Source organism: Solanum pennellii, chromosome 11 (genome assembly GCF_001406875.1).
Source record: "Solanum pennellii chromosome 11, SPENNV200".
NCBI classification, from domain to species: domain Eukaryota; kingdom Viridiplantae; phylum Streptophyta; class Magnoliopsida; order Solanales; family Solanaceae; genus Solanum; species Solanum pennellii.
The window spans coordinates 7,448,434-7,461,695 of NC_028647.1; the positions used below are offsets into that span (position 1 = coordinate 7,448,434).

At 27.4% G+C, this 13,262-nt stretch overlaps 1 protein-coding gene across 1 annotated transcript; it reads right to left on the minus strand.

The window, feature by feature from the left end:
• Nucleotides 1-2,411: 2,411 nt before the first annotated feature.
• On the minus strand, nt 2,412-6,912 carry LOC107003465 (pathogenesis-related protein 5). The gene is made up of 3 exons (XM_015201800.2): nt 6,795-6,912; nt 3,665-4,328; nt 2,412-2,678 (listed from the first exon to the last, which is right to left on the minus strand). The coding sequence occupies exons 1-3, from the start codon at nt 6,853-6,855 to the stop codon at nt 2,540-2,542; spliced, it is 864 nt and encodes a 287-aa protein (XP_015057286.1). The 5' UTR covers nt 6,856-6,912; the 3' UTR covers nt 2,412-2,539.
• Between the last annotated feature and the right edge of the window lie 6,350 nt (nt 6,913-13,262).

Consider the following 13,262-nt stretch of genomic DNA (forward strand, 5'->3'; position numbering starts at 1 on the left):
GTGGTGGGTGGGTGGGGTGAGGGGTCAGGATCGGATGAAAAATAAAATTTTGAAATTGAAAGTATCTTAAAAATTGATGTTTTTGCCCAAAAAAAATATAATTTGAAGTTGGAGAAGAGTTTTGGAAAACGTTTTCCTTAATTTTTGAAGGGAAGTCATTTTTCTTAATTTTGAGGAAAATGAGTTGATTTGGAAAATATTTTCTAAGACTTTTGTCCCAACCAAAATGAGAAAATTGGAAACATTTTCCAGAAAATATTTTCCTTCATACCAAACACACCTGTAATGACTTTACTATTTTACCCTAGTAATTATGAAGTGGATCAATTAAAAACTTAAGATTTTCAAGAAGTTTTATTTTTTAAAAAATAATTAATTGAGGGTATAATAGGTAAAAGTTTTTGTCATTTTTTGATTCGTCAAAATGAACAAGTAATTAGGTATAATTATAAAAGAAAAAGTGGACAAGTAAATGTAAATTGGTGGCGACGAGGTACTTGTTGAACAGTAAGATTGACAAGTTCAATATTTTTTTGGGAGGATCAGTAAGTGGAACTTGTATTTTGTGGAGACATTTTTGTAAAGTGATAAATAATGAATTTTCACTAGAAATGATGGGCCATTTGAAGAAGATGAAAAGCAACAAGAACAAAAAATGGGGAAATATTTTGGAGAGAGAGATTTGAAGAGTAAAAAAGCCCCCTAATTTTTTTACTTTTATTAATTTTGTAATAATGGTGAAGGAATTAATGGAGAAAAAGATTAACGTTAATTAGGTCAAAAATTGACATTTACTATCCTCTCTAAAGACCTCACTTTCCCTTAAAAATATGTGTATCACATGCATTTAATTTGAACAAAAATGTCCACATATAATGACAATCAAAAAAAGGAATTTTTGCTACTCAATTAATTCAGAATATAAACTCATACAAGTATATTATCAAACTATTTTGTCTATATATAGGGGTATGCATTCAATTTTTCAATTTGATTTTCTACTATTCGGTCTGAATTTTTGATTTTTAATTTTGAAAAAGTGCAACCCAATTTGAACCAAAATAAATATGATTTGATTTGATTTTTCTCTTTTTGATTTGGCTATTCGGTTATGCTAATAATTAGAAACATAACCAAAATTTTATATATATATATATATATATACACTTGTAAATGTACTTTTAATAATCACAAGTAAAACGTAAAACACAATACTTAAAAGTATATCAATCATAATGTCCAAACATAAAATATAAAGTAAAACAAAAAGTGACAAAAGTGGTTTATATATATAATTCGGTTTTTTCGGTTTAAATTTTTCTAAATCCAAAATCAAACCAGAAAATCAAACAAAGTAAATTATAAATCCAAAATCAAACAAAAAAAAAAGACAATCCAAATTAGAGTTCGGTTCGATTTGGTTTGTTTTCTCGGTTTAATCCAAATAATGTACACCCCTACTTATATATATCCATAATTATATTTGATTCTCACGAAGAAACTGTATTTTACAAAGACAATAGGTTATAAAGATGGGTTTCTGGTGTTTTTAGTGTCATTATGAATTTTTGATGATTATGTTCTATTTTTACTAAGAAGAGATGGAAAATAAGAGAACTTGAGAAGAACTTGCCAATAAAGATGTTGGTGGTCATGGCGAAGGTAGAAGCGATAGGTGCCCTCTTTTTCTTTTTTTTTTCAGGAAATGGAAAGAGGAGGGTAACAAAAGGAGATTGCTCGAATTGTAAATACCGACTCATATCTTTTTATTTTAAGATTATAAATTCGAATTACAAAGAAAGCAAAAATATATTAAACTTTCAAGAGGAATAAATAAAAGAAAAAAAATGAAAGACAAAGGGGTGTTTATGCTTTTCCATTTAATTTTTTACTTTCTCTTCTCATTTTTTAAAGCTTCTTTGATTTTAGTTGTATTTAAAATAAAAATTATCGATCCACGCTCTGATTCTCATTGACTTTATCCAACTTTGCATCTTAATGCTATTATATATTTGGTTAATGATTAAAGGAGTTTTAAAAAAAATTTAATTAAATGAAGTATTTAATTAGTAAAATCGTGAGTAGAAGAGTTCAATGACAATTTAAGTCAAGCATAGAGATTTTTTTCTGTCACTTCATCTATAATTGAATATAAAAAGAGTAATCACATTTTTTTAATTTCTTGAAGGATGAAAATTATTGATAATAACATGGTACATAATTATAGGGGTTACTTTTTAAAATTATTTCTTTTGTTTTTATTTTTCTATAATTTATAAACCAGAAATCATAACAAGAGATTTTTTCCTTTTAACATTCATATAATAAAAATAACTCAAGCGTATTATATATAATAATATAAATGATTTTTAAAGCTATACACTCATTAACATGGAATACACGTGTAAAGGTTATGTCAAGAAATTAAAAATAAAAAAGTAGTATGAACTTTGCAATAGTACAATAGTTTTTGATGGAAAAAAAGTATAAATCCGAATAATTTCTCCAGATAAAAAAAAATAAATTCCCTTTATACATATTAAAAGATGATCATCATGCAATTGGCTATGAGGGTTAATCCAAGAAATATCATCCACAAATTGCTTATCAATGATCTTAAACCCTTTGATCCACTGCAAAAGAGCTTGCGATTATGGTATGTACATACTGGTTTCTTCCTGCAATTTCAACAAATCATAGTTTAACTTTCTTCTATTTTCACACTTTGTTTGATTTAAATGGTATCTAAACTTGTTTTCACACAATAGTTTTTATGAAAATTAAATTTGAACTTTTGAAAACATGTATCTTCTTATAACTATGAACAAATAAAAGTACCATCAAAGATTTGTAGTGATATGGTAATTAGTGAGGTTCAATGAACGAGTTGAATTCAAGTTCGACCGATCAAAATGAACTGACTTAATAAATGAATGAGTCATTCATCTGTCCAAATGTCACTTTGATAGAAATGAATTAAGCTTAAATGAGCTAAAACATGGGTCATAATTTAACATGTCCAATTCATACGAAGTATTAAATGTTCAATTTATTCATTTATAATTTTTTTAAAGTATCCAACATTTCTGACTATAATTAATATATAAAATGAAGAAGTATATCTCACCAAATTTCATCGACTTGACTTACATATCAATCTAACTTTCTTCGGCTCAAATGAGCTGAGTTGATAAATGTATGGATCAATAGCTCGTTCTAATTTACTTTCACTATCTCTAGCAATAATTATTTATTCATCCTTAACTAGATATTTCAAAATGTATTTTAAATATTAATCCAATCATCTTTACCTCTTTTAGAAAAGAATATTTCATTATTGACATAATACGTAAACATGATCCTTAACTTGATTTCGACGAACAATTATGTCCGCCAACTTTAAATGTTCACAAATAAGCATTTAAACTTGTATAAAATTAATCGAGTAGACACAAGTTCCCTACATGACAGAATAACGTATAGGACACAAAATTGTCATGTAGGCCGAATGTGTCTATTTGCTCAATTTAGTACAACTTTAAGTGTCTACTTATACACGCTCAAAGTTAAAGGTCATAATTGTCAACTGACGTAATGTTTATGCTTTATTATTTCAAGATATTCACCTAAATGAATTGAAAAGCCAAAAGTTATTGTAACATACCTTGAAGAGCAAAAGGTAACAACATAATCAGTGCCAGAGCATGTAAAAATGCTAGTTGGATCATCATAGGCATAACTATAAGCAGTTGGACAATCTTCTTTGAATTTTTTTGAATAAAAAGTAGGTTGACAAGTTGATGGATTTCCATAATTACCCCTACAACAATATTCATCAGTATTAAACACATCACAAGCACTTCTGCATCCAATTACTTTTCCATTATTCTTAACTGCAAGTTCAGAAGGGCAATTTTGTCTTAAATCTCCGTTACAACCAGCAACACTGCAATTCCCTTTACCATTTAAAGGGGTAACACTTATAGGGACATTGAATCCATCCACAAGGCTAACATCGTAAAAATCAAGATTAGCAAGGGTAAATTCGGCAAGGGAAGCTGGAGTTTTTCCGGTGCCCGTACACTTGAGAGATGGACCGCAATCACCGGTTAAGCATGAACCGTTGCCGTTTTTGTCGAAATTGCATCCTGTTCTTCCCCAAATTCTGCCGGAAAAACTAACCGGTGCTGTGAAAACCATGGATTGGCCTGATTTTAGAATAAATCCGCCGCCGTTGAAGTTGTCGCCGGGGAAAACGCCCGGCCAAATTGTCTCTTTGCAGCTGTTTACTATGGTGAAAGTTCTTGCAGATTCGGAGAATTTTACGCCTGTCATACAAATTGAGTGTAAGTTGTTAAAGGAGTTAGGGGAGGATCGGAGGAGATATAAATTCGATAATTTTAGCGCAAGTCAAGATTTTGATTATGTTTTATCGTAAAATTTGAAAAATAAAACTTGGTGTGAATCGATTAGGCGATATCGATCAACGGCACGCAATGTCTTAATTTATATGATATTTTTCATTTTCAAAAATTAAATAGTTTAAGTTTGATCGAAAATTTACGCTTAGAATCATCAATTTTTTTTTATAAACTACGTAAAAAGTGTTATAAGTGATAATAATGACAATTCTAAATAATTAAAAGATGAATGAAAAATTTATTTAGATAAACTTGTTTGAATCTCGAAATTCTATAAGAGTCACATAAATTAAAACGAAAAATATTTTTTGTGGTTTTATAAAAAAGTATAATCTATCGTTATGTTTGGTTATAAATACAAATTGAATTTTTTTTTTTAAAAAAAACTTTTTGTGAGTTATGTGAAGTGAAAAAATGATAGCACATTTTTGTTATTTTTCAAATTTTTAAAAATTTTAATTTTATGAAGTTTAATTCTAAGAAAAATTAAAAAATTTCATATGGCCAAACTACTCCTAACCAAATACATAAAATGAATTGTGATTCAAAATTTACAAATTAAAATTTCACTCGTTTATGTAGAGTGATCTTGTTTTTTTTTGTTATAAAAATTGAAAAATTATGAGAATGCACGTATAATTATAATAGAGTCATGGTTGCATTGCATATAATCATAATTTCTTTGGGTTAATATAAGTTTTGGGATACTAATAAAACAAAGTAATTATTTAGAAATTAAAATAATTTATAAAGTAGAATGCAAGTATCAAATAGTGAAGTTCTTTATAAACTACCTCATTCCTTTACAAAGAAAAAAGATGCACATTTCTTTAACTAAAAAAGAATTGTGTGTGACAAGATGGTTTATAAAGTGCAACCTATTCGTATTTAGCCTTTGATTTTTCAATATTTGAATTTGATAAAAAGTAGTCCCTCCTTTTAAAGAAGAATGGTTTTTTTTTGTAATAACTTTTCACGTGACATGTTTAAGATCACAAGATTGAAGGGTAGTTTTATACATTTGACATAACTTTAATTTAGGACCACATGATTTAAAATCTTCTTTATTTTCTTAAATTCCGTTTTAAATCAAACTAAATCATTTTTTGTAAAACGGAGTGAGTACTTACCATGATGTTTAGAAAAGTTATTGGTCGTATAATTATTTTATATATAAAAGAAATTGTCTTTTTCCTACATATAAGGTAGTATAATTTTTTTGTGAAATGATTTAATTGCGATAAAATAAAGTGCTTAAACTGCTGTTTTCTCTATCTTAATTCATTTGATAAAGTTTAACTAAATACGGAGTTTAATACAAGATTATAAAAGAGTGAATGGACTATTTGTCAAATAAATAAGACTAAACGATGAAAAAAGATTGATAGTGTCATTAAATATTTATTAAACGGGTCTGATATACCCCTTAACTTTGTCATTTGGAGCTGATATACCCTTCGTTATAAAAGTGGCTCATTTATGCCCTTACCGTTATACAAACGGCTCACATATACCCTGCCGTTACAAAATGACTCACATATACCCTTCATTTAACGGAAGTTAAAAAATTAGTTTTAAATTTATATTTATTACTTCTAATTTTAAAAATAATTTATTTAGGGGTATATTTGATTCTTCTATCAAAGTTCAAAGTATATTTTAATTTTTCTCATACATAAATTATTTTTTGGCTTCTTTTATTATAATTATTTGAGTTTCTTATTCTTATTTTGTTTTTTTCTTATATTCCTTAGTTTAAAGAAAAAAAATTAAACTATTTTTTTTTTGTGTGTATTGTAATTTAATTTCGTATTCGAAGAAAAAATTTGGTCATCTACAATAAGTTTTACAAGAATATTAGTGAAACATAAATAAATTTGATTATCAAAATAATAATTATAAATTAGTCATTGAAACAAAAAAAATATGTTTGACGAGGATTAAATTTACTCATATAGGATTATATTTTTTAGAAAAAAATAATAAAAATTTAGATTAAAATTTTTATTTTTTTCATTTCCGTTAGAGGAAAAGGGTATATGTGAGCCATTTGTTTACAAGTAGGGGTATATATGAGCCATTTTCATAACAAGGGGTATATCAGCTCTAAATGACAAAGTTGAAGGGTATATCAGACCCTTTTCCCTTTATTAAATAAAGAAGACGCAATATACAAATGTGCCTTAAACTTGTTTTTAGCCCCAATTTTAGGTGTGTTGTGCACAAGCAAATACATAAACTTATATAAAATTGAACAAAATAAACACAAGCATCCTACGTAACATAATACATGTCAGAACGCTACACAAGATACAAATTTTCATATAAATTGGAAGACGGAGTAAATAGAAGCATGGAAACAGTAATTCCTACCTGATAAAAGAAACAAACTGAGCAAAACTCTTTGAAGAAGAACTAGATTTGATGTCATCATCCTTAATTTCTTTTTGGTAAATTTTGTTAGTTTTGGAAATTATATAATAGTGGGTGAATGAATAAATAAGGTTACATTGAAGGAATGTGTATGAAAAGAGGCAACCCATGCTGAAGTTAAAAAATAAAATTAAAAAAAAAAAATACCTTTTTCAAGTTTATTATTGGAAGATTAATGAGATTCCATTCCATTCTTCAACATATGGGAAGTAGTCACCATTCATCAAATGCTTACTCTTGCATCAAGTTAATGGACCATAATGTAATTATTCCTTTTAGAATTTGGCTTAATTATTAAATTGTTATTTAGTTTTGTTGGAGCAGCATTTTGGTTTTAATAATATTAAAGGGCATTATATGTAAGCATATTTTTTTAATTTTTTCACTCAGTGTTCGAAGTTCATATTAGAGCTCCGACCAAGTTCGAATCGCGTAGAGTTCATTTGAGGATGACTCTCCTAATAGAACTTTCTCCATATAAAAGGCTTGAACCTGAGATCTCTAATTAAGAGTAAAGTACTCCCACCAATGCACCATTACCATGTTGATGACTAGTGTGCTACTGCTTTTCTGCATCTCTTGGTAGCAATTCTTTGCTGCAATACTTCTTGTGATCATTCACATAAGTTGGTGGCCATAATTTTCCCTAACCTTTAATACTTTATTTGTCTATTTTTTCTATTTCATTATTTGTTACAACTCAGGTAATTTTTATGATATTTATTTATGGGCAAAAGACATAAATTACATATTTTTAAGGTAAAACTATCGTTTGTCCCTTATAAGTAAATTATAGAAATTTTTTAAATTGATACAATAATATAAGCATCGATACATTAATCTGATGCACCAGATACATTAATCATTAAGTAAGATACATTACATTTTATACATGATACACTTACATTTTATATATGATACACTAATTTGATGTACATTTCATACATGATACACTAATCTGATGGATGAGATACATTAATCTGATGTATGAGATACATTAATTTGAAGCGTTGATACATTAATCTAATGCGTGAAAATGAGGAATTTTAGAAATTTGTAAAACTAATAGAGAATAATGGTAATAAGAGAACTTAAATGTGTGGATTTCTGTCATTTTTCCTTTATTATTTATATTATATATTCTTCAGACTCATTAGAAGGAAAAAATTTCTTACTTACAAATAATGATGATCTTATATTATATTATGTACAAGAAAATATAGAAGAAAACAAGATGAGAAGGAACATATTGTGTTTATATATTCAAGTGTAGTGAAAGAGAAAATTGAGACGAAGAATAATATTTTAAGTCTATAATTAATTTACTATACAAAAGAGAGTAATTTTGTATTGAAGAAAAATGTTTTATTGGTGGAGCTTTAAACTCTTCAATTAATCTGGAGTTGTTTGAGTTGTACGATATCGTTAGATTATTGTATTCAGGAGAGGACAAGCCAAGAGTTATACTCCTCGATCGGTGTATATTATATCACAGACTTGAATATCCTTGATAAGAGCAACATATTTGCGCCTTAACCTAAATATATTTTGTTCATTTTTATTGTTCAATTTTCAACTATAATTGATCGTCTTAAGGGTATATATACAGCAACAAATTTAACACGATACAAAGATAAACTTTCAAGAAATAAAACATATATAGTTGAAACGATTCACATCAACGTTTTGTATGCTAGAAAACTTTTTCTCTAGTTTGACCTTCCTCAATCCTCGTAGCGTTATTGTACTTATCAAAGAGACTAGATACATATCTCTTTGATATCATGTAAATTCTGAAATTCATATAAATAGGGAGGGAAACGAGCGAGAGAGGAAAGAGACAAGTGAGAGAGTTAGTATATCACAGATAAATGTGATCACATTATATACATGTATTTGGGATATCAGATATATTCTAAGACATATTTTGAAATAGAGATACATTGGAAGAGATCTGGGCAAGAAATAGAGAGAGACGAGCGACAGAGGAGAGAAACGAGCGACATTAGAGAAAGACGAATGAGAGAGTTAGTATATCCCAAATACATGTGAATCATGCTTGGATACATGCATCTTAAACAAATTACACCTAGTTTGATCCATACATATTTGAGATATATGTATCTATGAGTGTGTCAGGTACATGTATCTAACGAGATAAATATGGTATAGAAAAATAATTTCGAAAACTAAAGTCAAAACACGTAATCAGACCCTAAACTAGTGATATATATATATCATGATTCATTTTTTATTTTCATTCTACAGTAGATTGATGGGAAACTAGATAAATGTTCATTGAGTTTTTTTAAATCCAAAATAACTCAATTATTATTAAACTGGATATTTTTACCAATTTAATATATGCATGTCATTTATTTAAATTTATTATTCATTTACTTAATCTTAATTAATTAACATGTATTTTACTTTTTTAAATTACATAATAATGACAATTGAATTTATTTAGTGTAAATATTGGTGCGGATAAATTTTTTCCCTGAAGTACAATTCACTCTCTTTGCCTTTGATCCTCTTTCTTCCGATTATTAATGACTTCTTCTCTCTTCCGATTATAGAAATTGAGGTGCCATAAATATAAATCTCAAGTGATAATATATAAAAAAGACTTAAAATATGAAGAGAATTTCATATCTAACTTTTGAAATTGTTTAGATGAAATTTGAATTGGTTGAGATTGAAAAAAATCAATTTGCAAGGTATACAATATCTATACACAAATATATAATATTAATACATTATATAACATGTTGATACCTTATATATACATACGATACATTATATATACATATGACCATTTGTTGAAAATAATTAGTGTTGCCTGTATCGCTAATTATAAAACATTTTTTTTTAAGGTAAATGAAAATTTTGACTATATTTAGTGCGAATAAATCGTAGTATCCATCACTTGCTTAGAGTGACACTGAATGAAAATTGCGTTGCAGTAAACGTGTATTTAAAGTCAAATTTCAAGCTATATATGAGTACATTCTTTTAAGGAAATTAATCGGTTAAGCAAATTTATACTATTTAATTATTTATTATAGCTATAATTTGTTATAATTTCCACTTGCAACTGACATTATACATTAATTATGTGGGCTGACTTCGAGTTTGTACAATTAGTTACGTTTGTATATGAATAATTCGCTAGAATATACAAATACATATATATTATATAAAACTACCTAATTGATATACATATACAATTCACCTCTCTTCCTCTCTTTTCTCTCTCTCGCTCTCGTCTGTCCTCCCTCTCCCAATCTAGCTTGCCATATATACAATTGCATAGGTATAATATATAACGATCTAATCGATATACATAATATAATTCACCTCTCTCCCACTCTTTTCCCTCTCTCGCTCACCTCTGTTGCTCGCCTCTCTCCTCCTCTTTCAATCTCGATTGCCATATATACAAATACATATGTACAATATACAATTATCTAACCGATATACATATACAATTAACCTCTCTCCCACTCTTTGTCCTTTCTCGCTCACTTCTCTCCTCTCTCTTCAGTCTTGCTCGCCCTTCTCCTTCTTATAACATGGATCTACGAATTGTAATTATCAGACGATAACTATGAAGAGTAATTAGATAATTTTTGAGTGGCTATATATGTAATTTTTTTAAAAAAATGGACACTCAAATTAAAGAGATTATGAAATTATTCTATTTTATTTTATATATTTAATAAAATCACTTTAACATATGCGTTATATCTTAAAAATCATTATGATCAGATTGTGAACTAGTTAAGATTCGCCGAAAACCCTTATTGATTTTTTAACTCCTAATTAATTTATAATATTTTTCACATGGGATCCAATGTAGACATATTAGCAAAAGATTATATTATGTTCTCTTCTGTCATATAGCCTTTGTTTGATTTTATCAGAAATAATCTTACTAAACCATAAAGATACCAAAATAAAATCTATGTATATCTGTTATTTTTTAAGTTTTACTTGTAACTTGTAAAAATATAATATAGAATATATTATTATATCAATAGGACAATAAGATTTTCTTTTTTTTTTTTGCAAAATTTGTAGTCTATATCTTCAAAATTTGGGATATATTTAGGTTGGGTTAGGTTCGTGTTTTTCAAATATCAGACTAAATTAATTATTTAGATATACTCTAATTTATAATATTACATATCTTACTTATTTCGGTGGGCTCAAATACATCTAGATACATGTATATATCGTAATCAAGTGAACTTCATGTATTTGAGATACATAACAAATCTCGCTCGCTTCACCCTCCTTTTTCGCCACTCTCATATGTATGTGAGATACATAACTATCTCCCTCGCCTCTTTCCCAATTTCACGCACCTCTCTTCTTATTTTAGTATATATGGTAGCAAAAATACATGTATCTAAATGTATATTTCTCAATATATGACATGAAACTCTTAAATAATAGTAAGATACATGATTGTTTGAAAGTGTAGATGGAATCAGTATATATGATATACATGTATATCTAATAAGATAGTTTTCCCTAAATTGAACCAAACCAAATTAATAAAAGTCGGTCTTTTGAACTTTGAGTTTTCTCGAGCTTTTTTGACAAAGTATCCACAAAAATATATGATTAACTTGTAATTTAAATATTTCTTCAATCCTACAAAATACAACATCTAAGGTGTTCTGAAGAAAACAACACGTAAAAAATATAAGGTGAGTGATGACATAAAATATTTAATTAACAAATATTGAAATCACAAATTAAATATTATGAATTAATAAAAAATAATGAAAATGATCATAATCGAAAGATACTCAGTCATACTAAAAATATGTATTAATTACATGACTAAACATTTAAGAAAAATAAATAAATTTAAGCATGTATTTCAACTATCTAAACAATGCAAAACTAATTAAAAAATATCTGATATTATTGTCATTTCTAGTTTGAATTTAATTTTAGTTTTATTAGTATTGATTTGATTTTAATTTGACCTACTAACGTTTATGAATAAGGATTTATTGGATCATTCCAAATTTAGATTCAAATTTAAAATAATAATTATATAAAAAAAGAGTTTAAGAATCTTAATCACATCACAATCAATACTTTATGTATACAATATATTTTTAAAGATTGTTTACATGTAATGTTGGATTAATTTTGATTTGATTTTACCTTTTAATTTTTTTAATTATTTTTTGGCAATAAACAAACATTTTTATTTACCAAAATGGACTTTTGTAGTGATAGTGAATAATATAATTTGACCACTCCTAGGCCATATGTTTCCCCATTCAATCATTTGATTCTAGAGTATACTTGGATCACTAAATTCATTTAGAATAAACCGTAATTACAGCTTCATGTATCAAATCAATGATTAATTTAAAATATTTAAATTGTTTTTTCCGTTTATTGATTCATGTTAAGCCAATGAGAAAAATCCTTGTAGGTGGGTCCAAGATTAAAAAAAAAGGGAAAAGTATTTCAAAATTTCATTGGTACAAAATATCACAATAAATAATTTTCAAAAGTAAGCTTTCATTTCTATTAATTATATTAATTATATGTTATTATATATTATATATACGCATATATAATTAAATATTTTTATTAATAGAAAAATAAAATAAATTGACTTGACTTCATAATTTTCTTGAATAACTATTTGATAAATTTACTCATTGTACACTATCAATACATCCTTTTAAAAATGTATAATTATACTCTAAATAATTTTTTTAATTAAAAAACTTGCAAAACAATTGCTAATGACAAATGCTAAGTGAATTGGCGATATTACAATATTATGAACAAAAAAAAAAAAAAGAGAAAAGAGAAAAAAAGTATATGTATATTAAAATGTTTTCCTCTTTTTCCTTCTATAAAAAAATATTTCCGATAATTCTTTATATTCTAAAAAGAAAAACAATATAACGTTTCAATTAGAGGCTAATTATCATTTTAAATATTTTTAACTTTATTGACGGATTGTGCTGTCGAATTAAAAGATGTATAAAGTTTTGATCTTTTGTCCTTTTTCTTTTGTGTTTATTTTGCAATTTGTAGGTGATTGCATTATATAAGTCACAAGCAATAAGATGTCTATCAAGTAGCTTCCATCATGTCTAAGAGCAGCGGCGGAGTTGAAATTTTTAATAGGGATTTAAAATTATAACGACCTGTTTAGTCGTTTTGAGCAGCAAATTTTATTTCTGGAAAAACTGTGTGAGTCGACGGAACCCACGACGGACCGTCATGGGCACGACGGGCCGTCGAGGTGGTCTCGTTCCAAAACACTTAGAATTCTGAAATTTGGGTACTGAAATCGACTCTCTGAACTTCGTGACGACATGGCAGGACGGACCGTCGTGGGCACGACGGACCGTCACAGAC